The sequence below is a fragment of the Bos indicus genome, chromosome 10, assembly GCF_029378745.1.
Source record: "Bos indicus isolate NIAB-ARS_2022 breed Sahiwal x Tharparkar chromosome 10, NIAB-ARS_B.indTharparkar_mat_pri_1.0, whole genome shotgun sequence".
Lineage (NCBI taxonomy): Eukaryota > Metazoa > Chordata > Mammalia > Artiodactyla > Bovidae > Bos > Bos indicus.
In genome coordinates, this window is record NC_091769.1 from 84852843 (window position 1) to 84880496 (window position 27654).

The 27654-nt window shown below is 43.4% G+C and overlaps 2 protein-coding genes and 1 long non-coding RNA gene across 4 annotated transcripts in view; 2 read left to right on the top strand and 1 right to left on the bottom strand.

Annotated features, from left to right (window-relative positions):
* Positions 1 to 3879: 3879 nt before the first annotated feature.
* Positions 3880 to 7437, top strand: LOC109565326 (peroxisomal succinyl-coenzyme A thioesterase-like). Its single transcript, XM_070797843.1, has 3 exons — positions 3880 to 4540; positions 5661 to 5863; positions 6667 to 7437. The coding sequence occupies exons 1-3, from the start codon at positions 4084 to 4086 to the stop codon at positions 7255 to 7257; spliced, it is 1251 nt and encodes a 416-aa protein (XP_070653944.1). The 5' UTR covers positions 3880 to 4083; the 3' UTR covers positions 7258 to 7437.
* Positions 7438 to 8390: 953 nt separating this feature from the next.
* Positions 8391 to 27654, bottom strand: part of LOC139185372 (uncharacterized) — a 25262-nt gene continuing 5998 nt past the window's right edge. The window contains exon 2 of the long non-coding RNA XR_011568998.1: positions 8391 to 10249. This is a non-coding gene — a long non-coding RNA (uncharacterized lncRNA). The remainder of the gene's footprint in view (positions 10250 to 27654) is intronic.
* On the top strand, positions 16654 to 22482 carry LOC109565327 (acyl-coenzyme A thioesterase 6-like). Of its 2 annotated transcripts, none has more exons than XM_070797845.1 (3): positions 16654 to 17317; positions 19256 to 19458; positions 21545 to 22482. In XM_070797845.1, the coding sequence occupies exons 1-3, from the start codon at positions 16861 to 16863 to the stop codon at positions 21590 to 21592; spliced, it is 708 nt and encodes a 235-aa protein (XP_070653946.1). In that variant the 5' UTR covers positions 16654 to 16860; the 3' UTR covers positions 21593 to 22482. The 2 variants fall into 2 exon arrangements, with proteins under 2 accessions (XP_070653946.1, XP_070653945.1); XM_070797844.1 differs by having other exon boundaries at positions 16659 to 17317; positions 21093 to 22482.

The following is a 27654-nucleotide window of genomic DNA, read 5'->3' on the forward strand; positions in this document are numbered from 1 at the left end:
TGCAAAGAGCCAACAGGACTGAATGACTAAGCACAGCAGATAAGAGGGGAACAGCATGATATATTTTAAATGATGAAAGGAAAAAATCTACGACCAACAACACTGTACTCAGGAAGGCTATCACTCAGATTTGAAGGACAAATAAAGAATTTTAAAGATAAGCAAAAACTGAAAAAAGTTCAGTATCACTAAACTACCTGAGAAGAAACGCTTTAAAAAATTCTCTAAGTAGAAAAGAATAGGCCACAACTAGAAATATTAAAAGTATGAAAAAAAATCTCATTGGTTAAAGGCACAAAAAAGGTAGTATAGTTCAACCATTTACAAAGCAAGGTTAAAAGACAAAGTAATCAAATCATCTATATCCACAATAAATAGGTTAAGATATACATAAAAGGATGTATGTACGTAAAACACCACAAACAGTAAATGGTGGGGTGGGGTGGTGAGGGTAGAAATGCAGGGTGGTTAAAATGTGTCTGACATTAAGAGATCAGAAACTTAAAATAATCAAATATATATCCATAAATAAACCTCCTGGCCAGCACAAACAGAATTACATAACAGACAAACAGGAAAGAAAGGAATCTAAATATTAGACTAAATATAGTCATCAAGTCACAAGGGAAGAAAGAAACAAAGAAGAAACAGAAAAGAACTACAAAGACAACCAGAATATGGCCAAAAAAATGGCAATAAGTACACACCTATCAACATTACTTCACTTTTGTTTTCCTGGCAGCACTATGAGATTTGCAGGACCTTACTTTCCTTATCACGGATCAAACCCGGGGCCACACGGGTTAAAAAGCCCCAAATCCTAACCACAGCACTGCCAGGGAATTCCCTCAATAATTACTTTAAATGTAAGCAGATTAAATACTTCAATCAGAAGACACAGAGTAGCTGAATGGGTCAATAAATAAGACCCATCTAGAGGTTGCCGACAAGAGGTCAACCTCAGATCTAAAGAGACACACAGACTGAAAGTGAGGAGATGAAAAAGGCATGCCATACAAATAGAAAATAAAAGAAAACTGAAGCAAAAATAAATGTATCAAATATATTTAAAAATAAAGCCTACAAATATTTTAAAAATTAAAATTTATATTAAACAAAGTGGTTGAAGAGAGAAAATAATACAAAAAATATGTAACATGTTTTTAATTTTAAAAACCAAAGAACAAAAAAGACTAGTACCATAGTGTGTTTACTACTTTACATATTAATCAAAATCTAGACGGATGTATTCATCTTTGAGAGAAAGTGGCAAAAGGACAGAGAAGAGACTCATAATTTACCACTGTAAACTTGTCATTATTGCTTATGTATGTGCTTAGTCACTGACTCATGTCCAACTCTTTGCAACCCCATGGACTGTAGCCCGCCAGGCTTCTCTGTCCATGGGGATTCTCCAGGCAAGAATACTGGAGTGGGTTGTCATGCCTTCCTCCAGGGAAGCTACCCAAACCAGAGATCTAACCCATGTCTCCTGCATTGCTGGTGGATTCTTTAAGGTCTGAGCCAGCAGGGAAGCTGAAGAATACTGGAGTGAGTAGTCTATCCCTTCTCCAGGGTTACTTCCCGACCCAGGAATCCAATCGGGGTCTCCTGCATTGCAGGCAGATTCTTTACCAGCTGAGCCACTGGGGAAGCCCTTGCTTATGTATGCTTTGGAAAAAAATTTTTTTTTCCTTTAAGAAGAATTTGAAAAGCAGTATGCAAACCTATAGCAAATATCTGGAGACCATGAGAAAAAAACACACACACACACACAGGCTCAATCTCTATTACAAAATGAAGCATGAATTTTGCTTCCTAGTCTTCTAAGAGTTTCACACACACTGTCACCTTGGATCCCCTTATAGCAGACTTCCATCACGCTACACACAAGAACTCTTAAACCTCAAAAGATATAAACTTATTTGAGCCTACAGAACTAGTCAGTGATGGAGCCAGAGCTAGAACTTTAATTACATTTCACTGCAATGCTGCGGCTCACTGTTGAGTTCCACATTGGAGCTGGTCAAGGCTCTGACAGTTATTAGAGGCTAATCCTTAGCAGTTTTATATTTGCCAAGCCTCACGTTTCTCCTTTCCAATATTTGAAAATTATTCCCAGTGTTTTATGGACTTGTTAAATTGTGTATGTATAATAGATGGGACATCGCTAAAGAGTAGCTATTACTATACTATATGCAAAATGCTGGGTATCCTTAAACATTATACCTACATTGCTTCTAGGATCACATTCAAAAGGCTGACATTTAGTATCTACAAAGGCTGAACATTCTCATTCTCTAAGTGAAGTGAAGTCGCTCAGTCGTGTCCGACTCTTTGTGGCCCCATGGACTGTAGCCTACCAGGTTCCTCTGTCCATGGGATTTTCCAGGCAATAGTACTGGAGTGGATTGCCATTTCCTTGTCCAGCGGATCTTCCAGACCCAGGGATCGAACCCAGGTCTCCCGCATTGTAGACAGACGCTTTACCATCTGAGCCACGAGGGAAGTCTCATTCTCTATGATACAGCAATTCCACTCCCAGGTATTCACTTCACTGAAAGGCACATATATGTCAGTCAAAAGATATAGTCTTGAATATTCAGAGCACTATACCTAGGAGTCCCAAACTGGGAACTAACAAAAGCCTATAGTCAGTAATATTCGACCAATACTTTAATGATCACAGAATAAAATACTATTTGGCAGAGATAAAGAACAATCTACAACTACACTAAAAACAGCAATGAAGCTCACAAGTGTAATGTTGAGCCAAAGTAGACAATAAAAACGGCACATTGGAGGATTCATCACCGTAAAATACAGAGTTGGGAAAAGCTAACCTGTTTTGTTCATTGGAAGGACTGATGCTAAAGCTGAAACTCCAATACTTTGGCCACCTCATGCGAAGAGTTGATTCACTGGAAAAGACCCTGATGCTGAGAGGGATTGAGGGGAGGAGGAGAAGGGGACGACAGAGGATGAGATGGCTGGATGGCATCATCGACTCAATGGACATGAGTTTGGGTAAACTCCGGGAGTCGGTGATGGACAGGGAGGACTGGCGTGGTGCAGTCCATGGGGTCGCAAAAAGTCGGACACGACTGAGCGACTGAACTGAACTGAACCCGTTTTGTTGGACTCAGGATAGAGTACGTTGGGCAAGGGAACGTGCTACTGGGGTGCTGGCAATGATGTTTCTAGACCCTAGAGCTCGGATGCCCAAGTACGTTCGGGTTACGAAATACACACTTAGGGCAGGGTTTTGTGTGTGTTGTGTGTGGTGTTGGAGAAGACTCTTGAGAGTCCCTTGGACTGCAAGGAGATCCAACTAGTCCATTCTGAAGATCAGCCCTGGGATTTCTTTGGAAGGAATTATGCTAAAGCTGAAACTCCAGAGTACTTTGGCCACCTCATGCGAAGAGCTGACTCATTGGAAAAGACTCATGCTGGGAGGGATTGGGGGCAGGAGAAGGGGACGACAGAGGATGAGATGGCCGGATAGCAACACCGACTCGATGGACGTTGAGTCTGAGTGAACTCCGGGAGTTGGTGATGGACAGGGAGGCCTGGCGTGCTGCGATTCATGGAGTCGCGAAGAGTCGGACACGACTGAGCGACTGAACTTGTGTGTGTGTGCGTATTTATCTATAACTCATTTAACGTTTCAGAAAAAAAAGTTGGGAGAGGCTAGAATTCTCGGAATTCTGCCTAAAGGCATTCAGCTCCGGTTTCACCACGAATCCATATCCAACACGCTTCACTCCCAACTAGCGAGGGATGTTTGAGGCAGAAAAGAGGCGTGGGCGGGGCGGGTTCCGCTCCACATTATAGACAGCAGAAAATCCCTGTGCGCCCCACCCTGGGCCAGAAGAAAGACCCGGTGCTTTAACCTCCAACGAGCAGGGGTCCGAGACCTAAAGGGACGCCTCCAGAGGCGGCTCAGCTACAGATCTCTCTCGGCTCCAGGCGACGCCTGACACCCTCGGACGTCCGAGCGCCCTCCACCCGGCCTGAGGCGAAAACTCCAGTAGCCGCCCGCGCTTTCACGCTCAGGGTCCAGACTGCGGCTGTGGGCCCGGGATGGTGGCGACAGTGACGCTGGAGCCCGCGGGCCGCTGCCGCTGGGACGAGCCCATGCGCATCACTGTGCGCGGCCTGGCGCCGGGGCAGCCGGTCACGCTGCGCGCGTCCCTGCGCGACGAGAAGGGCGCGCTCTTCAGGGCCCACGCGCGCTACTGCGCGGACGCCACCGGCCTGCTGGACCTGGAGCGCGCGCTCGCGCTGGGCGGGAGCTTCGCAGGGCTCGAGCCCATGGGGCTCTTTTGGGCTCTGGAGCCCGAGAAGCCTTTTTGGCGATTTCTGAAGCGGGATGTACAGACGCCCTTCGCCGTGGAGCTGGAGGTGCTCGACGGTCACGAGCCCGAAACCCAGCGGCTCCTGGGCCGGGCGGTGCACGAGCGCGACTTCCTGGCGCCCGGGGTGCGGCGCGAGCCGGTGCGCGCGGGCCGGGTGCGCGCCACGCTCTTCCTGCCGCCAGGTGAGCCCGGGGTGCTGGGGCCTGGCGAGCGTGTTCTCTAGGCCGTCTCGGTTTGTGATACCGCTTCCCGGGAAGGGTGGCTTGGGATCAGAGTCAGAGAAGAGGATGTTGACTAAATCAGTGACCTCACAGCCACAATGGAGGCTTTTGATTTGTTCTGCACTCTGTTACGCGGTTTGCTTGCATTATCTCATTTAACCTCTGTATCCCAAAGAGGTGGATACTGTTGTTATGAATATTAAAAAAAAAAAAAAAAAAGGACTGGATGGGGTCTGTAGGTTCACTTTGCTATGAATAACTTCAGCTCTGACACAGTATGATGCTGCTAAGTCGCTTCAGTCGTGTCTGACTCTGTGCGACCCCAGAGACGGCAGCCCACCAGGCTTCCGCGTCCCTGGGATTCTCCAGGCAAGAACACTGGAGTGGGTTGCCATTTCCTTCTCCAATGCATGAAAGTGAAAAGTGAAAGTGAAGTCGCTCAGTCGTGTCCGACTCTTAGCGACCCCATGGACTGCAGCCTACCAGGCTCCTCCATCCATGGGATTTTCCAGGCAAGAGTACTAGAGTGGGGTGCCATTGCGACACAGTATGATGGCCTTACACAATATGATGACAGCAGAGGAATCTAGTGCCTCGTCACTCTTCTCGAGTGTCCTGCGTACACTGGGCCCCTTACCTACTTTTTCATGCTCCTCTCTACCACAGATCACTTTTCAGACTTCACGGCCTTCCTCACCTAAAGCCTCACAGGATCTCTCTTTTTTTCCCTCTAAGCAGACATCTGAACCAAAGGTATCACCAAGGATTTTGATTTGCTTTTGAAAGCTTCGTTTTGATTCTCAATTCTGTGCCCAGTCCTATAAAAGAACACTGCAAATCAACTGTCTAAAATCCTCCTTCCATGATATAGTATTAGACTCCTTCACAACTAAAGATTCTCCAAGTATACCTTGGAAATAATTTGGAATTTGTATCCCTTGTTCAATAATGACTCAGAGAGCTCTTTTCTTTCCTCTGATTCACAGGCACCCACTAAATACTTTAGAAAGATTTCTAAAAGGAAATAAAATTCTTTAATAAATTATATAATACATTCTCTTTATAATATTGCCTTCTTTAGGATCTGGACCTTTCCCAGGGATCATTGACATCTACGGTATTGGAGGAGGCCTGTTGGAATATCGGGCCAGCCTTCTGGCTGGCCATGGCTTTGCCACATTGGCTCTAGCTTATTATAGCTTTGAAGATCTCCCCAAGAAATTTGATACCATAGACCTGGACTACTTTGAAGAAGCCCTGTGCTACATGCTTCAACACGCCCAGGTTCTCCTAATGTCCTTTATCATTCTCTCTAGAACCTGCAGAGAGGGTGTCACTTTGCACTCACCTACGCCAAGTGCACTGATGCTGCTCTACTCTTCCTTCACAGACATTTCTTTTGAAGACTTCCTTGGTTTTAGGTACCTTTAGGTATACTTTCTCTGTCAGATGGGTTAAAATTGCCGACTTCATTGTAAAATTCATGTGAGATTTTATTTCAGGGAATTATGTAGTAATATTAAAATTTCTTCAAGTGGAGTTTTTAAATTTTTTTAGCTTTGCATGCTTTTTAATCTTTATATTTCTGTAGCAGAATATGTTCTCAGACTTGATCGAAACTTGCCCACCCATTTCAGAAGCTAAGAACTACTTAATTGGACTCTGAAGTCTTACTTTGTTTCTATAAAGCTAAGCATTTTTCAGTATATATTTAGATGTGGTCTGATAATGATTCACTTCTTGGGACAGACTTTCCTTTCACAAGTTAGATACCAAGAACATTGATGCTATAATTCCACCTGAGTGAGGCTCTGAACTCAACAGGCTCCATGGCTCAGCATTCTCTAGTGCATGACTCTCTGGAAGTTTGCAACCAGTTCCCAAATTTACCAGTGAGGTGAGTTTTTAAGATTTGTTTGCCACGTGTCCAGGAAGATAATCTTTACAAGGAAAGAATCTCCTGTCAGCTGAGGTTGAATGTCTTGTGAGCAGTTCACAAGTCAAAGCTAGCAGCATCTCTAGTTGCATTTAGAAAAATGCTTTTCTCTGGAGTAGGTTTTTGACTTTTGTCTCTTCTTTTCTTGCAGATAAAAGGCCCAGGCATTGGCCTTCTGGGCATTTCTTTAGGGGCTGATATTTGTCTCTCCATGGCCTCATTTTTGAAGAATGTATCAGCCACAGTGACCATCAATGGATCTGGATTCAATGGAAACAAAGCTATGTACTACAAAGAGAACTGCATTCCACCACTGGGCCATGACCTGAGGCGAGTGAAGGTAGCTTTCTCTGGCCTCGTAGACATTGTGGATGTAAGGAATGATATTATAGGGGGATGTGAGAACCCCTGCATGATTCCAATAGAGAAGGCCCAGGGGCCCATCCTCTTCATTGTTGGTCAGGATGACCATAACTGGAGGAGTGAGTTTTGTGCCCAGATAGCCTCTGAACGGTTACAGGCCCATGGAAAGGAAAAACCCCAGATCATCTCTTATCCTGGGACCGGGCACTACATTGAGCCCCCTTATTTTCCCATGTGCCCAGCTTCTTTGCACAAATTATTGGACAAACCCGTGATGTGGGGTGGGGAGCCCAGGGCTCATTCTAAGGCCCAGGTAGATGCGTGGAAGAAAATTCTAACCTTCTTCACCAAACACCTTGGACCTTCCCCCAAATTGTAATGCACTGCTCTGCTACTGACAGGAGAGAGAGATTCAAGGTTGGATTTTAGTGTTTAATAATCTTATGTGAATCATTTGTACCCTGGGTAACATTAAATTCATGTCATTGTTATTAATGATTTATTGTAGGAAACTTTTTGGAGTTTTATTTTGTAATGAATTTTTCTAATGTAACATATACCTCTTGTAGAAGATTGGATTAAAAGTATACAATACAAAATAGTAAAAAGTATCCCCACTGTTAAAATTTGTGTTTTCATCTAGGTGTTTTTACTTAACACTTGGAGGCACAGATGAAATTTAAAGCTGAACAAATACTAGGTTACTTTTTCCATCATTGGGAGAGAATGACCATTCAGCATTTGCTACTGGTTCAACTACTACTGACAGAAGAATTCTCATTGGCTAAAATATACAGAGGTGTTGATAGAAGGATAGCCAGACTGACCTTTTTCTCATAGAGATTAGAGAAGAATCCCCTGGGAGGAGGAGTGATGGTAAGAAGGGGAGCGTCTGGCTCTAGAACAGTTTAGTCAAAACTGATACAAAGGAGCGTGACTATGACCTATTTTCCTTCTTGCTTCCTGGTTCTAAGAACAAACTTTGGAAACTCATATTGGGACATTCCTAGAGGCATCATCTTCTTCCCTAACAGCAAAGCTACAAAGCATTATGTAGGTATATTTGAAGAAAACTGACAAAGACATCAACCACATAGTCCGGAAGGACTATGTCTTAGCTCAGGCTTCTCTAACAAAATACCACAGATAGAGTGGCTTAAACAACACACATTTCTCACAGTTGTGGAGTCAGAGAAGTCCAAGATCAAGGTTCTGGCAGATTCAGTTCCTGGTGGGGGCATTTTCTGGCCTAGAGACAGCTGCCTTCTCCCTGTCTCCTCACCTGGCAGGGAGAGGAGAAACCACCTCTGGTTTCTCTTCCTGGGTTCATAAGGACACTAATCCCTTCATGGGGGCCTCATTTGAACCTGACAAACTCCTAAAAGCCCTACCTGCAAATACCATTACACTGAGGTTTCAGATGTCAACATTTGAGTTTTGAGGGGACTTAACACCCATAAACTTCAAGTCAGTTAAAACAAAGAAAATCATATTTAACATATCAGAGAAAAGTTGGTTCTTAAAAAACATTTATTTATTTGGCTATGTTGGGTCTTAGTTGCAGCGTGCAGGCTCTTTCTTGTACCATGTGGGCTTCTCTCTAGTTGTGGCGTGTAGGCTCAGTAAGTTGCAGTACATGGGCTTAGAGGCCCCATGGCGTATGGGATCCTAGTTCCCTGACCAGGGATCAAACCTGCATTCCCTGCACTGGAAGGTATTCTCTTAAGGACTGGATCACCAGGGAAGTCCCAGAAAAATTGTTCGTAACATTAATACTTCTGGCACCAAGAGGCACGAGGTCTATGCCCTCTCCCCTCAATATGGATGGATTTCTGACTGCTTCAGTTAGTACAGGAGGGCTGAACTGATGCTTTGTGACTTTGGTCATAAAGGCCATGATGATTCTGCCTTGTTTGCTGGGAACACTTGCTCTTGGAGGGCTGAGCCACCTGATGAAGCTTGACAAACTTGAGGCTGTGATGCTGTGAGGAAGCCCCAAATACACGGAGAAGCCAACTGTAAGCACTTCCTGTGATCGTCCCAAATGAACTCAGCCTGTGAGTCATCTCAGCTCAGGTACTAGATACATGAGTGAACAAACCTCTAGATGATCCTAGCCCTAGCCATTGAATCTTCCCAGTGAAGGTCTTAGATATCCTGAAACAGAAAAGAGTTGTCCCAGTCAAGCGCTGTCCAAACTGTGGATCTATGAACAAAATATTGTTTTATGTGACTATATTTGGGGTGTATTTCAGTTATCTATTGCTATGTAACAAACTACCCTAAAACATAGTAGCTTAAAACATTGACCATTCTATTTTTGTCACTCACCGAGCAGGGAAGTTGGTATTGGCTATCAGCTAAGATCTCGGGCAGGGCTGTGGGTTCACAGGGTCTCAGTTCTCTCCATGTGGGCCTTTACAGTGGCTAATTTGGCTGGCTTCCAAGAGTGAGCATCCCAGCATATCAAGGCCGAATTGCATGGCCTTATCTTTGACATAGTCTTGGAAGCTACATAGTGTATCACTCCTGCCATACACTATTGGTCAAGCTGGGCTTCCCTGGTGGCTCAGATGGTAAAGTATCTGCCTGCAATGGAGTAGACCCGGGTTCAATCTCTGGGTTGGGAAGATCCCCTGGAAAAGGGAATGGCTACCCACTCCAGTATTCTTGCCTGGAGAATTCTATGGACAGAGGAGCCTGGCGGGCTACTGTCCATGGGGTCACAAAGAGTCAGACACGACTGAGTGACTAACACTTTCACTGATCAAGACAATCACAAAGACCCACAGACTTTAAGGAGAACATAGTAGTCTACCTCTCAAAAGGAGAGTGCAGAGTCTCTAGAAAAGCATGTGGAATGGGAAACCCTGTAATCACCTTTTAAAATCTGCCTTCTAAGCCACACTATTCATATTCCTCCCACATGTAAAATACACCCATCCCTCCTTTGAGGCCCCCCTCCCCACTCCTGACAAGCCAGCCTGGACTTCCCTGGTGGCTCAGATGGTAAAGTGTCTGTCTACAATGTGAGAGACCTGGGTTCGATCCCTGGGTTGGGAAGATTCCCTGGAGAAGGAAATGGCAACCCACTCCAGTACTCTTGCCTTGAAAATCCCATGGACGGAGGAGCTTGGTGCAGGCTACTATCCATGCGGTCGCAAAGAGTCGGGCACGACTGAGCGACTTCACTTTCCTTCTTTCTTTCACTTTCTTTCTCCCCACCAGAGTTTCATTCTAGAATAGCAATGCTCAGGCTCCAAGTCCAAGACTGCATCAATTATATCAAGTTCAGGTACAGATGAAGCTCCTCAGGTATAGTTCCTTGGGTATAGCTCCTTAGGCATCTTCTCAATCTTAAGACCTGTGAACTAAATAAGGAAGTTAACTGTACGTACACATACATCAGGATATGGTGGTGGTAGTATAATTCTTAGACATTCCTGTTCAAAAATGGGGAATGTGGGAGGCACATAACAGCCCCTGCTGCTGCTGCTAAGTCGCTTCAGTCGTGTCCGACTCTGTGCGACCCCAAAGACGGCAGCCCTGAAATCCAGCTGAGAACATGTTGCCAATTCTTCCATTGCTGCTCAGTTTATACTCTGAATTGTTCTCTGTAGCTCCTAAATGAGCGAAAAAACCCTCCTGGATCTGTTTCCTGGACAAAATGGATGAGACATCCGTCTCTTTTTATTTCGCTCTGTCTTTTGTTCAGTTGCTAAGTCATGTCTGACTTTTGGTGAAGCCATGGACTGCACACACCAGTTTTCCCTGTCCTTCACCATCTCCCAGAGTGTGCTCAAATTCATGTCCATTGAGTTGGTGATGCCATCCAACCATCTCATCCTCTGTTGCCCCCTTCTCCTCCTGCCCTCAATCTTTCCCTACTCAGGGTCTCTTCCAATGATTCGGCTCTTCTTATATTCTCTCTTTTAGTATACTTCATATACTCTCTTTTTTAGTTCAGACTCTGCTTCCACCAGAACAATTCTCTTAAGAATTATGCAGGTTTTCTGAAAATTATTAGTGGGTTTCACTTTCTTAGATAATACACCACTGCAAATCTGTTTGAGATAGTAACTTCTCTATCTGGGGGTCCTTGGAATGATGCTGCAGGCAAGCATCCTTAAGGTTCCCATAAATTCTATTATTTAATAGACAGGATATGCTAGGTACACCTTAAAATCTTTAGAGGACCTTTTGCCATTCTGAAATGTTTTATGAAGCACTACCTTGAATCTTTTCTTCACAAAGTCTCTCACACAGATCCACCCTGGGTTTGAGTTTGTTCTGAATTCCTGTCTTAGTTATGGAGTAATTTACCATCTGGAGAACTTGTAAGAAGAAACAGTATTACTGTTATATCTGGCAAGCCCTGGTTGCTTCCTATTTAGCAGTTCGTTCTTTAGCTCACCTCTTCCTCTTCCATTTTGTCATAGTTAGCAAGGAGAAGCATAGCTGATGATGTTCTTTAGTAGTGTGCCTGTGTTGCTTTTAGTTTTTGTGTGTCTATTGTAGGTTTTTTATTTCTGGTTACCACAGGTTTCATATATGATGACCTATATCTATATCTACTTGTTTTGAACTAGTAATCATTTAGTCGTTTAAGTTCAAACACATTCTAAAAGATCTGCATTTTTTATTCCCCTCACCTACATTTTGTGTTTTCGATGTCAGATTTTACATTTTCATGTTTACCCTTAACTGTTTATTGTTGTTATAGTTGCTTTTTTGTCTTTGAATCTTCTTACTAGCTTCTTTAAGTGATTAATCTTCAACCCTTACTACACATTTTCCTTTCTTAGTGCAATTTTCCCTTTCCTAATGAATCTTCTTTTCCACTTAGAGAGGATCCTTTAACATTTAACCAAGGAAATGAAGCACCTGTACTCTAAAAACTGTAAAAACATTGATGAAGAAAACTGAAGACTACAAAAAAAAGGAAAGATACCTTGAGTTCTTGGATTGAAAGAATTAATAGTTAAAATGGCCATAGAACCCAAAGCAATCTAGAGATGTACTGCAATCCCTATTAAAATACCCATGACATTTTTCACAGAAGTAAAATAAATCCTAAAATTTATATGGAAATACAACAGGTCCTAAACTGCCAAAACAATCTTGAGAAAAAAAAAAAAAAAGAGAGAGAACAAAGTTGGAGGTATTATGTACTCTATCTTCAGACTATATTACCAAGTTATAGTCATCAAAGCAGCATGGTACTGGCACCAAAACAAGTACATAGGTCAACGGAACTGAATAGGGAGCCCAGAAATAAATCCATACACCTTTGGTCAGTTAACCTATGACAAAGAATATGCAATGGCAAAATCATAGTCTCTTCAACAAGCTGTGCTGGAAAAACTGGATAGCTACATGTAAAACAATGGAATTAGAATATTTTCTCATACCATATACAAAAATAAACCAAAGATAGATTAAAGACCTAAATGTAGGACTTAAAGCCATAAAACTCCTACAAGAAAATATAGGCAAAACACTCTTTGACATGAATCATAGCAACATTTTTTTTTATCAGTCCCGTAAGGCAAAAGAAATATGAGCAAAAAAAAAGCAAATGGCACCTAAGTAAACTTAACAGATTTTGCACAAAGGAAACCATCAACAAAACAAAAAGACAACCTACTGAACTGGGTAAAATATTTGCAAATGATATGACCAACAAGGGGATTATATCCAAAATAACAACTCATACAACTAAATATCAAAAAGAACAGAACAATTAAAAAATGGGCAGAAGACCTGAATAGGTATTTTTCCAAAGATGGTGTATAGATGGCTAACAGGCATATGAAAAGATACTCAACACTGCTCATCAATGCAAATCAAAACCACAGTGAGATATCACCTCAGAGTAGGGTGCTAACAATGCAGGTGATGAAAAGTGGTCAGATGCAGGATACATTCCAAAGTACAGCAACAGAGTTTGATGATGGGATGGAAAAAGAGAACACAAGAATGACTCCAAGCTGTCTTTTTTTTTTTTTTTGGATTCCTTAAACTAATGGATGAATTGTTGTTTGTTTGTTATTGAGTTGCTAAATCCTGTCTGAGTCTTTTGCAACCCCATGGACTGTAGCCCTCCAGGCTCTTCTGTTTCCCAGGCAAGAAAACTGGAGTGGGATTACTCCCTTCTCCAGAAGATCTTTCCAACCCAGGGGTCGAACCCATATCTCCTGCATTGCAGGCAGATCCTTTACCACTGAGCCATCTGGGAAGCCAATGGATGAACACTGATGCCATTTACTGAAACAGAACCCTGAGGAAAGAACAGTCTGGAGAAAAAAGCCAAGATTTCTATTTCTGTTATCTTTTCCTATTGGACATCCAACTGAAGATGCCAAATACGAAATTAGACCAACAAGCTTGAATCTCAGAGGAGACATGAGAGCTGGAAATATAAATGTGAGAATCGACAATCAGGAAACTAAAAGATGAGTGATAACAAAAAACTGGGATGTAACAGAATAAATGCTGACTTTACATTAAAATCCACCATGAATTTTGACGTAACAGACTACATTAAATACTGATAGATTAAAATGTGTGGGCTTTTTTTTTTCCATGTGAGGTATCTGAATTAATTTTCCCACTGTAAACAACTAATGATCCTGGATAAAATTACTTCTAAAAGCATTTGTCCTCCTGATAAGAAAGAAAAAGTCTCAGATCAGCGACTGAATAAGGATGGTAAGATAAGCAGAGCAATGCAACCAGCTTCTTTCCTGAGAGCATCTACTGAATCTCCATAACCCAGAGACAACTTAGCCCAATTATCTGACACTAGCTGTGACTGTTTTGAAATAAAGAGGAAGAAGAATGCAAGACTTTGATTACTTTGAGCCTTAACACCTACCCTAGACCAGGAGCCCAGGGAGTCTATATAACCTCTCGCAGTTTCCCTGGGTTGGGAGGGGCTGGGGTCACAGTTCTTAAAGTGTTAAGGCTGTTGGGTTTTCCACCTTTGCCTTGCAAAGGAATAAAGTCATCTCTTCCCTCCAGGGCTTCCCTAATAGCTTAGTTGGTAAAGAATCTGCCTGCAATGCAGGAGACCCCGGTTCGATTCCTGGGTCAGGAACATCTGTTGAAGAAAGAATAGGCTACCCACTCCAGCCAGAATTCTTGGGCTTTCCTTGTGGCTCAGCTGGTAAAGAGTCTGTCCACAATGCAGGAGACCTGGGTTCAATCCGTGGGTTGGAAAGATCCCCTGGAGAAGGGAAAGGCTACCCACTGCAGTTCGGAGGAGCCACTGGAGAAGGGAAAGGTTACAGACTCCAGTATTCGGCCTGGAGAATTCCTTGGCCTGTATATAGTCCATGGGGTCCCAAAGAGTTAGACACAACTGAGCAACTTTCACGTTCACTTCTCTTTCCTCCAAATCTCTGTCTCTATATGTGTTTGGTATGGGTGCACAAGGCGCCGAGATTTTGGCACCAAATCGAAGAACAAAACTCTCACTGAGGATCTACTATAGTATCAGTGCAGTGTCAAGCCTGTGTTTGCCTATCTCAGTTCAGTTCAGTCGCTCAGTTGTGTCTGACTCTTTGTGACCCCATGAACCGCAGCACGCCAGGCCTCCCTGTCCATCACCAACTGCCGGAGTTCACTCAAACTCATGTCCATTGAGTTGGTGATGCCATCCAGCCATCTCATCCTATTTAAATAAATAGGTTAAATAGTCGTCCCCTATTTAACCATCACAATAAATCCTTTACAGATAAGGAAACTGGATTCAGAGGCTTAATTATGTACTTCGATAAGGATCACTATTAAGGAGTCAATCAGACTGGAATCCAGGAAAGTTGCACTCCATAAACACCTACCTGCTCTGGAAGCCGCTGTGGGTTCTTGGTAACAGGACTGAGGGACAAGGGTAGGATTAGGACTATGTTTCCAACAGATCCCCTAAGTTACAATCACCTGGGACGCTTTTTAATCCTTAAATGCTTCTTGGAACTGCCAGTATCTTTCCCAGTCCCTTAACTCTTGGCAGTCTTTCTTCTTCTATTTTGGCACTCACCACCCTGGACTGCTTCAAGAAAAGTAGAGATACCAAAGGAACATTTATGCAAAGATGGGCTCAATAAAGGACAGAAATGGTAGGGACCTAACAGAAGCAGAAGATATTAAGAGGTGGCAAGAATACACAAAAGAACTACACAAAAAAGATCACGACCCAGATAATCATGATGGTGTGATCACTCACCTAGAACCAGACATCCTGGAATGTGAAGTCAAGTGGGCCTTAGGAAGCATCACTACGAACAAAGCTAGTGGAGGTGACGGAATTCCAGTTGAGCTATTTAAAATGCTGAAAGATAGCTGTGAAAGCACTGCACTTAATATGTCAGCAAATCTGGAAAACTCAGTGGTGGCCACAGGACTGGAAAAGTTCAGTTTTCATTCCAATCCCAAAGAAAGGCAATGCCAAAAAATGCTCAAACTACTGCACAACTGCACTCATCTCACACACTAGTAAAGTAACGCTCAAAATTCTCCAAGCCAGGCTTCAGCAATATGTCAACCGTGAAATTCCAGATGTTCAAGCTGGATTTAGAAAAGGCAGAGGAACCAGAGATCAAATTGCCAACATCCGCTGGATCAATGAAAAAGCAAGAGAGTTCCAGAAAAACATCTATTTCTGCTTTATTGACTATGCCAAAACCTATGACTGTGTGGATCACAATAAACTGTGGAAATTTTTGAAAGAGATGGGAATACCAGACCACCTGACCTGCCTCTTGAGAAACCTGTATGCAGGTCAGGAAGCAACAGTTGGAACTGGACATGGAACAACAGACTGGTTCCAAATAGGAAAAGGAGTATGTCAAGGCTGTATATTGTCACCCTGCTTATTTAACTTCTATGCAGAGTACATCATGAGAAACGCTGGGCTGGAAGAAGCACAGCTGGAATCAAGATTGCCGGGAGAAATATCAGTAACCTCAGATATGCAGATGACACCACCCTTATGGCAGAAGGTGAACTAAAGAGCCTCTTGATGAAAGTGAAAGAGGAGAGTGAAAAATTGGCTTAAAGCTCAACATTCAGAAAACTAAGATCATGGCATCTGGTCCCATCACTTCATGGCAAATGGATAGGGAAACATGGAAACAGTGGCTGACTTTGTTTTTCTGGGCTCCAAAATCACTGCAGATTGTGACTGCAGCCATGAAATTAAAAGACGCTTACTCCTTGGAAGGAAAGTTATGACCAACCTAGATAGCATGTTCAAAAGCAGAGACATTACTTTGCCAACAAAGGTCCGTCTAGTCAAGGCTATGGTTTTTCCAGTGGTCATGTATGGATGTGAGAGTTGGACTGTGAAGAAGGCTGAGCGCCGAAGAATTGATGCTTTTGAACTGTGGTGTTGGAGAAGACTCTTGAGAGTCCCTTGGACTGCAAGGAGATTCAACCAGTCCATCCTAAAGGAGATCAGTCCTGGGTGTTCATTGGAAGGACTGATGTTGAAGCTGAAACTCTAATACTTTGTCCACCTGATGCAAAGAACTGACTCATTGGAAAAGACCCTGATGCTGGGAAAGATTGAGGGCAGGAAGAGAAGGGGACTACAGAGGATGAGATGGTTGGATGGTATCATCGACTCAATGGACATGGGTTTGGGTGTATGCCAGGAGTTGGTGATGGACAGGGAGGCCTGGCCTGGGGCGGTTCATGGGGTCACAAAGAGTCGGACACGACTGAGCAACTGAACTGAACCCTGGACTGCAGGATTAATAATTAACGGTAACTTTTGCTTTAGCAGACACTTTCTTCCACTCAAGCAATAGCGGACTGCACATACTCCAGGAGACCTCACAAAGCAGTTTAGCGAGTGTCCCTACCACAACCCACGGGAGTAGCTCTAAGGTTCCAACTGCGACGGCCTTTTAGGGAGGTGGAGAGACGCCAAGCCCTGCTCTTGACTCTGACGGGCCACGCCTTTTCCGTTGGGATCTGGATGGCAGTGACAGTGACGCTGGAGCCCGCGGGCCGCTGCCGCTGGGACGAGCCCGTGCGCATCACTGTGCGCGGCCTGGCGCCGGGGCAGCCGGTCACGCTGCGCGCGTCCCTGCGCGACGAGAAAGGCGCGCTCTTCAGGGCCCACGCGCGCTACTGCGCCGACGCCGCCGGCCTGCTGGACCTGGAGCGCGCGCCCGCGCTGGGCGGGAGCTTCGCAGGGCTCGAGCCCATGGGGCTGTTCTGGGCGCTGGAGCCTGAGGAGCCCTTAACGCGGCTGGTGAAGCGGGACGTACAGACGCCCTTCGTCGTGGAGCTGGAGGTGCTCGACGGTCACGAGCCCGAGGCCCAGCGGCTCCTGGGCCGGGCGGTGCACAAGCGCGACTTCCTGGCACCCGGAGTGCGGCGCGAGCCGGTGCGCGCGGGCCGGGTGCGCGCCACGCTCTTCCTGCCTCCAGGTGAGCCGCTCCCTTCCCAGGCTGTTGTGGAAAGCTGGGTATAGTCCCGAGACCCTGGGCGGCCCCTTGTCTGCCTACGGAACCCTGTGGTTGTGGAACTTCTCCAAACTAGCCCCCAAGCTCCAGAGTCTACCATGAATTTTGGGTGGCAGTTTCTCCTCTAAATTTCAGTGCACTGCCTGGAGGTACTGCTTGGAGGTACTGCCACTCCCTTAGCTGTATGCTAAAAGTGCTTTCAGCCGACTCAGAAAGGACATTTATGCTGCTTATGTGCCAGCCACGCAGCTGTATCTCAGATATTAATGCTAATATTAGGCAATGACTTCTGCTGATGTGCAAGAATGATTTTTGCCTTCTTTCACATCAAACTTACTGAAAAACAAACAAACTGCTTGCAGGTCCCCTCCTCCTGTCATAAACCGTCTGTCAGTGGTTCTCAACCTGGATGATTTTCCCTTCTCCAAGGGTATTTGGCAATATCTGGAGACATTTTTGCTTATCACAACTCAGGGAGGGAGTGCTATTGGCACCTAGTGGGTAGTGGGTAGAGGCCAGAGACGGTGCAAAAAACCCACAGTGCACAGGACAACCCCACAAAAAGAATTATCTTGCTCAAAGTTATCTATAGTGCTAAGGTTAGAAACGCTAGTCTAAGTAAAAACAAGATGCTTGCTAGGTAAAAGTGGTCTGCAAACCGGACAGGTGACCCACCCCTTCCAACCAAACTCCTGACTGAAACCCCTACTATATACAAATGCTGGAGCTGCCACTGTTCACAGAATCCCTAAACTGAATCCTGTGACTTTCTCCAAAACAGGAAGCCCTACTTTATTCTTACAGTTCTTTGGCAATTTACAACCTTAACTGGTCACTGCCCACTCAACTATGAACTCCTGAGGCTGGAATTGTGACTTACATATCTCCATATCTCTATATTCCTAGAGACTTACACAGGGATATAATAGGAGCTCAATAAATCTTGCTGACTCAATAAGAATCTCCTAAAGACTTTCAGTTAAAAAAATTTTTTTTTCACTGCCCAACCGTATTTCAATTAAGTCAACTGTTAACTATTTTAGTACTACTGTGGCCCACTTAAAATTTATTGTGTTCCGACTCAAAGACTTTATGTAAACAATGTAGAAAAGTTCAATCATTTAACAAATATATATTAAATCAAGGATTATGCTACTTACAGTAGCTAGCAAAGTCAGACGTGGGCTTCATTGTACCTCCCGCCTATTAGAGTATGTAGGCAACTATACTTGGATCGATGAATGGTAACTGATATGATATGGGAATTGTAGGCCCAGGGTGCTGGTGGGAACAAATGAAATACTACCTAATTCAACTCAGCCTGAGGGGGTTGGTGGGGGAGGTTGGGAAAGCTACCAGGAATGGAGATCTAAACTTAAATTTGAAGACTGATGAATCAACCAGGTCAAAAAAGGTGGCGAGGGGAGGAGAATAGTGTACACCATTTTCAGGGGCCAATGAGAACAGGGCACATTTAGGGATGGCATTCTTTAAGGCTGGAGCAGAGAGCGTAAGGAGTTAGGGAATATATTCTAATAATGCCCTGTATTTGTAGAGTGTTTTACAGCTGTCAAAGCATTCTCAGGTGTTTTTTTTTTTTTTTAGGAAAATTTGGTAGAAATGTATATTTCATGCTGTTATTTCTAACTTGGTTCATATTATCATTATTGTTTTTTGCAAATATGTGAAAATTTCTGGAGAAAATAAGGCATTTTGTTCCCCCTCCCTTCTCCCCAAAGTTTATTTAAAAAAAAAAAGTAAAAAGAGTCCTCCTCCACCTTAACACCCCCACTTCATCCCCAACCTTCCTTGCTTTAAAAACTCCTTTTTGCTGACCAAATTCTGAATCTCAAGAATGTCTTCTTAGCGCTTAAAACCCTTATTATTTGTGGTGCTCTCCAGGCAGCAAACCCTTTCCTGGAATCCTCGACCTGTTTGGAAGTAGTGGGGGCCTTTGTGAATACAGGGCCAGCCTTCTGGCCGGACATGGTTTTGCTGTGCTTGCCCTGGCTTATTTCAGATTTGAAGACCTCCCTGAACATCTGAATGATGTGTGCCTGGAGTATTTTGAAGAAGCCGTGAACTTCATGCTACAGCATCCAAAGGTGGGTTCTGGCGCTTGCCTGAATGCAGAGCAGAGCGGGTGAAGCCAACACAGGGCTGGATCCAAAAGCTCTACCAGGACACCCAGGGCTGGAAATATGGCATGAGATACAAAGGCTTATTCAAAAGTTGTTAGGATTATTGTTTTCATTTCTGCCTATCTCTCTTCAATCCCCTGTGACTCAATTCCGTTTAGTTCTTGATCAGAATTCAAAGAGTTGGACTTAAAAGTCACTAACGTTGAGTTCTGGTTCTGGGTCTACTACCTAGTGGCCTTATAGTCCTGAATAAAGGAGGTGCCTCTCTGGGATTCAGTTTTTCTCATTTATAAGATTAATGTAGGTTCTTCCCTGGTGCTCCAGTAGTGGCCCACTTGCACCTACACCGCAGGGGCAGAGGCGTGATCTCTGGTCAGGGAACTAAGATCCTGCGTGTGCACCACCCCCCCCCCCCCCCCGCCAAAAAAAAATTAATGTAAATGTGTAGAGGAGTAAAGTTTGCCTATAAAGAGATTTTTGAAGGAACAGGTGACATTTGAATAAGGCATTTGTATTTGATGCTGTGAAGGAATCATTAATTTTGTTAAGTGTATTAACTGCATTATGGTTTTGTAGATAAAGTTCTTATCTGAGACTGAAAAAGTTAATTAAAACATTTTGGAATTATTATAAATGGAATGGAATACATACTCTTTGCTACTATCTAGACTTAAAGAAACCCAAACATTCTAATGTTAAGGAGTAAGATGTACTGCAAAGTCTAATTCTGTTAGAATTCAGGGACTAGTCTCAACAAAGCTGCTAAACCTAGATGATCTTGAACTGATGATTTACTTATGGGTTATAAGGCCCCAGGAACAAGAAGAGACTAATATATATTATCAGGCTGGGAGCCTTTTGTTTTAGATGACCACTCTCTGGCCTTCCTTTGGCTGCATTCCTGCCCACAGGGTGTGGAGTTTGAGGGACCAAGGGAATATGTCTACCTGGAAACCATGTGCCCCTCCCACCATGCCCTTTAGACCTGGAACCCCAGAATTATCTGCCAACCAGCTCTGATCTTGCTTCCAGGCCCTATTCTGCTTCTCTGGGTCCATTCATGGGAATATACCTAGGCCTTACACATATAGGCTGGGGTGTCCATGTGTAAGGGGGCTCTTAAGGTACAATGTGGAGCCAGGGATGGGAAGAGAAGGAGAGTTGGCTAAAAACCAGAGACTGGGGCAGGGGCTGGTGCTCCCCCCATGCCATGTTCCAGTACAGAACTCCAAGGAGTTCCAAGATATAAAATTTGATCCTGACCTTATAAGTTGTTATGGAGGTGTATTTATCAAGGTTACAGGAAAAATATATTTTATTTAACTTTTAAATATTTGTAACTTTTTAAAGTATTTAGGTATAGAGTATATGGGCCTCTGTGTGTACTCTTGACCCAGTTGCCATAAATGTTAGTGGAGGCCCTGTGTACTAGGAAATTAATTGATTTGCCCATTAGAAAATATATTTGAACTTTGTGGACTGTTGCGTAAGGATGAAAAGCAAATGACATTTTAGAAAGCTGCCTAGAGAATGTAAAATCACAGTTAAATTCTCCACTTATGAATTCTAAACTTGTTCTCGCTCTCTCTTTTCATCAGGTGAAAGGCCCTGGTGTTGGGCTTCTTGGCTTTTCCAAAGGAGGTGACCTGTGTCTCTCAATGGCCTCTTTCTTGAAGGGCATCACAGCCACTATAGTTATTAATGCCTGCGTGGCCAACACACTAGCTCCTCTGCATTACAAAGATATGATTATTCCTGAGCTCAGCTATGACCTAGAAAAATATACAATCACTGAGTCAGGCTTTTTAAATTTTGTGGATATTTGGGGCAACCCACTAGAGAAAACCAACCACCAAAGTCTTATTCCATTGGAAAAGGCCCAGGGGCCCTTCCTGTTTATTGTTAGCATGGATGATCATAACTGGAAGAGTGAAGTCTATGCTCGTATAGCCTCTGAACGGTTACAAGCCCATGGGAAAGACAGACCCCAGATAATCTACTATCCAGGAACTGGCCATTGTATTGACCCACCTTATTTTCCTCTTTGTAGAGCCTCTGTGCATGCAGTTTTGGGCCAACCAGTATTCCATGGAGGTGAGCCAAAGGCTCACTCAAATGCACAAGCAGATGCCTGGCAGCAAATTCAAACTTTCTTCCATAAACATCTCAATGGTAAAAAATCTGTCAGGCCCAGCAAATTGTAACACTGTAATCAGATCAGATCAGATCAGTCGCTCAGTCGTGTCCGACTCTTTGCGACCCCGTGAATCGCAGCACGCCAGGCCTCCCTGTCCATCACCAACTCCCGGAGTTCACTCAGACTCACATCCATCGAGTCAGTGATGCCATCCAGCCATCTCATCCTCTGTCATCCCCTTCTGCTCCTGCTCCTAATCCCTCCCAGCATCAGAGTCTTTTCCAATGAGTCAACTCTTCGCATGAGGTGGCCAAAGTACTGGAGTTTCAGCTTTAGCATCATTCCTTCCAAGGAAATCCCAGGGCTGATCTCCTTCAGAATGGACTGGTTGGATCTCCTTGCAGTCCAAGGGACTCTCAAGACTCTTCTCCAACACCACAGTTCAAAAGCATCAATTCTTCGGCACTCAGCCTTCTTCACAGTCCAACTCTCACATCCATACATGACCACAGGAAAAACCACTGTAATCATAGACCATATATTAATAAAAATCCTGGATTTCTCTGGTAGTCCATGGTTAAGACTCTGCAGGGCACATGGTTTCAATCTCTGGTCTAGGAAGATTCCACATGCTACATACAATACAGCTAAGCCCACGTGCCACAACTCCTGAAGCCCAAACACTCTAGAGCCCATGCTCTGCAACAAGAGAAAGTACCATAAATGAGAAGCCTGTGCACCCCAACCTGACAGTAGCCCCCACTTGCCACAACTAGAGAAAGCCTGTGTGCAGCAATGAAGACCCAGCACAGCCAAAAATAAGAATATAAATAAAAAATAAATAAAACCAACTGTATTTTTTTAAAAATCCTATCCATACAACATGTGGTGGGTTTTCTAGAGCACCCAGCAAACATTTTGTAACAAAACAACCATCTCTGACTCCTTGTCAGGTCCTATCAGCCCTAGCAACCCTACTTTGTTCATTGATGGGTCCATCCCTTTCTTCCCTGAACTTTTCCCAGTGTATTTAGGCTAAACCCTGATCTTATCTGTAGGACCAATCTTAACCTTAAGCAGGAAAAATATAAGAAGTGCCTGCCCAAGTCTCAACTGCTGGCCTAGATTTGGCCTTGAGTTCTGCTTCTGAAGACTGAGCTTTTGTTCCACTGAGAGTCCCATACACTCTTTGGGCCCTAACTGACCATATCTGGCTCCCCGGTGATTCAGACAGTAAAGAGTCTGCCTGCAATGTGAGAGACCCAGGTGCAATCCCTGGATCAGATATATCCCCTGGAGAAGGAAAGGGCAACCCACTCCAGTATTCTTGCCTGGACAGTCCATGGACAGAGGAGCCTAGTGGGCTACAGTGCATGGGGTCATAAAGAGTTGGACACGACTGAGCGACTTAACACTTTTTGACCGTATCTGAAGCTTGGGAACCTGCCCACTGAAGTCTTTTAAGGAATGGACTGTGCTTCATTCTTGTCTCTGAACCCCACTCTGAAGTTTGGGAGCATCGACATACTTAATATCTTAAGCTTTGCTTTTATTTTATGAATGCAGAGCTTTGCTTTTATGACAGAGAACCTAGACTTCAATCTCTTCCTTACTGAGAAAGTATCCTTTACAAATTTTGAATTTAAAATTCAAAGGATACTTTACAAAATAAAATTGAATCCTTTATCAAAAAAGCATTTGTTGTAAGTGAAACAGTTTACTGATATATACTGTTGATATATTAACACTTACTCTTTATTTATTGTCTGAATTTTCAATCTTGGAACTTGGCTACCTAGAGGAATGCCTTGACACCAGCAGATTTTGGGGACTTAATCTTTGGATGTCAGATTATACCTGACAAATCAGATTTCCTCTCTGCACCATCGGTTCCTATTAACTTCCTACTGGGAAGGACTGGGATCAGTCTCTCTCAATCCATTGCCTTGTATTGGGCACTATCTAGAGTTATGAGACCAAAGCAAAGGGTCTTCTGTGAGTGCAAGAAAAATTTTCTGAGACACATCACTTGGTTTGCTGAGTGCACACTAAGTCTTTCACCAATTTGAGTCTATTCAAGCAAATGCCCATTAGACCTTAACTAATGAAAAGAAGCCCAGCGTGCTGCAGTTCGTGGAGTCGCAAAGAGTCAGACACGACTTAGCAACTAAACAACAACAATGAAAAGAAGGGTTTCTTAGAAGTTACCTAGTTTTTGACCGGTTGTTTAAAAATGTGTTGAGTGTATTTATTTATTGTGTAGTATAATTTTCTGTAATTTGAATTGTTGAAGCCTCTGCTTTAACTCACTCCTGGGTGGTTCTACTACCCTAGAGATGCCTTTGGGATGGGACACCATAGAAAGAAGTTATAAAGAAGGTGGGGGGGAGGGTAAGGGCCAAGGTAACACCAGAAGCTAAATATGAGGATGATGACTTAACATCTCTGCATACCAAAGGAATTAGGTGTAGGGACAGCCCTCCACCTCCGTTTATCTCTTACTGATAAAGTAGCCTTGAAATGCCCTACACTGACTAAAGATATTTGGTGACTTTCCCCTGAGAGTTGATTATATGTGACCAGTTAGCTTTAAGAATATGAAAAGGCAAAAAGATATGATGTTGAAAGACGAACCCCCTAGGTTGGTAGGTGTCCAGTATGCTACTAGAGAAGAGTGGAGAAGTATCTCTGGAAGGCATGAAGAGGCTAAGCCAAAGCAGAAACAATGCCCAGTTGTGGATGTGTCTGGTAGTGAAAAGTAAAGTCCAATGCTGTAAAGAACAATACTGCATAGGAACCTGGAATGTTAGGTCCATGAATCAACGTAAATTGGAAGTGGTCAAACAGAAGATGGCAAGAGTGAACATTGGCATTTTAGAAATCAGTGAACTAAAATGGACAGGAATGGGCAAATTTAATTCAGATGACCATTATATTTACTGCTGTGGGCAAGAACCCCTTAGAAGAAATGCTGTAGCCCTCATAGTCAACAAAAAAGTCTAAAGTGCAGTACTTGGGTGCAGTCTCAAAAACAACAGAATGATCTTGGGTCACTTCCAAGGCAAACTTTCACTATCACAGTAATCCAAATCTATGCCCCAACCACTAATGCCAAAGAAGCTGAAGTTGAATGGATCTATGAAGACCTACAAGACCTAGAACTAACACTAAAAAAAAAAAAAAAAAAAAGATATCCTTTCCATCATTCTGCTGCTGCTGCTAAGTCGATCCTCTGTTCATGGGACTTGCCAGGCAAGAGTACTGGAGTGGGTTGCCATTGCCTTCTCTGCCTTTCCATCATAGGGACTGGAATGCAAATTAGAAAGTCAAGAGATACCTGGAGTAACAGGCAAGTTTGGCCTTGGAGTACAAAATGAAGCAAGGCAAAGGTTAAGAGAGTTTTGCCAAGAGAATGCACTAGTCATAGCAAACATCCTCTTCCAATAACACAAGAGACGACTCTACACATGGACATCACCAGATGGTCAACAGATTGATTATATTCCTTGTAGCCAAAGATGGAGAAGCTCTCTACCATCAGCAAAAATAAGACTGGGAGCTGACTGTGGCTCAGATCATGAACTCCTTATTGCAAAATTCAGACTTAAATTGAAGAAAGTAGGGAAAACCACTAGGCCATTCAGGTATGACCTAAATCAATCTCTTATGATTATACAGTGGAAGTTGTAGGGAATATGCTATGCACAGGCCTGTACTATAATTAACAGGGCCTCTTTGAAAAATAAAAATGACTTTCTCATCACCCCCAGGCAAAGGGCTGGGAGTAGTAAAAAGTACATCCTGGAAAGATATCTTTTTTTTTTTTTTTTGAAGATGAGGTAGAAGTTTTATTATTGATGGTAAATATATTATGATAAAAAGCTTAAAAATAAGACAAATTTAAATGAAATTGATTTTCAATTCCATTATTTTTGAGGAAAGATATCTTGAAAACAAGATGTTGAAGTCCTGATGTGACTGATGGAAAACCATTAGTGACTGTTCCCGTAACCAGAGCCTTGAGGGAGTTGCTGAGAAAGGGCTAAACAAAGTCATGAAAGGCCTGAAGGTTTGACACTGAGGACTGTGCATCATATATCTTTATCCCCAATCTGAGATTGTAAAGAACAGATATCTCTAGAGCACAATTAAGGAAGTAGACATTAACAATAAAAGGCAGGCAAGGATTAGGATCTGAGTCTTATTTTTCCTTATTCTTCTGCAGCACTGCTCTCTCAGGTCAGTTCATTGGGCTGGTCCCGACAGAAGTGACAAATAGATTCAAAGGATTAGATCTGATAGAGTGCCTGAAGAACTATGGACAGAGGTTCGTAACATTGTACATGAGGCGGTGATCAAAACCATCCCCAAGAAATGCAAGAGGGCAAAATGGTTGTTTGAGGAGGCCTTACAAATAGCTGAGAAAAGAAGAGAAGCTAAAGGCAAAGGAGAAAAGGAAAAATATACCCATCTGAAAGCAGAGTTCCAGAGAATAGCAAGGAGAGCTAAGAAAGCCTTCCTCAGTGATCAATGCAGAGAAATAGAGGAAAACAATAGAATGGAAAAGACTAGAGATCTCTTCAAGAAAATTAGTGATACCAAGGGAACATTTCATGCAAAGATGGGCTCGATAAAGGACAGAAATGGTATGGACCTAATAGAGGCAGAAGATAGTAAGAAGAGGTGGCAAGAATACACAGAAGAACTATACAAAAAGGATATTCATGGCCCAGATAATCATGATGGTATGATCACTCACCTGGAGCCAGACATCCTGGAGTCCAAAGTCAAGTGGGCCTTAGGAAGCATCACTACAAACAAAGCTAGTGGAAGCATCACTACAAACAAAGCTAATGGAGGTGATGGAATTCCAGCTGAGCTATTTCAAATCCTAAACGATGATGCTGTGAAAGTGCTGCACTCGATATGCCAGCAAATTTGGAAAACTCAGCAGTGGCCACAGGACTGGAAGAGATCAGTTTTCATTCCAATCCCAAAGAAGGGCAATGCAATAAAATGTTCAAATTACTGCACAATTGCATTCATTTCATTCACATGGTAGCAAAGTAATCCTCAAAATTCTTCAAGTTAGGCATCAACAGTATGAGAACCGAGAAATTCCAGATGTACAAGGTGGATTTAGAAAAGGCAGAAGAACCAGAGATCAAATTGTCAACATCCACTGGATCATAGAAGAAGCAAGAGAATTCCAGAAGAATATCTACTTCTGCTTCAATGACTACGCCAAAGCCTTTGACTGTGTGGATCACAACAAAGTGTGGAAAATTCTTAGAAGAGATGAGAATACTGGACCACCTTACCTGCCTCCTGTGAAACTGGTATGCAGGTCAAGAAGCAACAGTTAGAACCAGACATGGAACAATGGACTGGTTCCAAACTGGGAAAGGAGTACATCAAGGCTGTATATTGTCACCCTGCTTATTTAACTTATATGCGGAGCACATCATGCAAAATGCCAGGATGGATGGAGCACAAGCTGGAATCAAGATTTTGGGAGAAATATCAATAACCTCAGATATGCAGATGACACTACCTTTATGATAGAAAGCAAAGAGGAATCAAAGATACTCTTGATGAAGGGGAAAAGTGAAAGTGTTAGTCGCTCAGCCATGTCCAACTCTTTGTGACCCTGTGGACTGTAGCCTGCCAAGCTCCTTTGTCCATGGGATTTTTCCTGGCAAGAATACTGGAGTGCATTGCCATTTCTTTCTCCAGGGGATCTTTCTGACCCAGGGATAGAACCTAGGTTTCCTGCATTGCAGACAGAGTCTTTACCGTCTGAGCCCCCAGGGAAGCCCTAGAGAGTGAAAAAGCTGGCTCAAAACTCAACATTCAAAAAACAAAGATCATGGATTCAGTCGCATTACTTCATGACAAATGGGTGGGAACACGATGGAAACAGTGAAAGACTTTATTTTCTTGGGCTCCAAAATCACTTTGGACAGTGACTTCAGCCATGAAATTAAAAGATGTCTGCTCCTTGGAAGAAAAGCAATGATAAA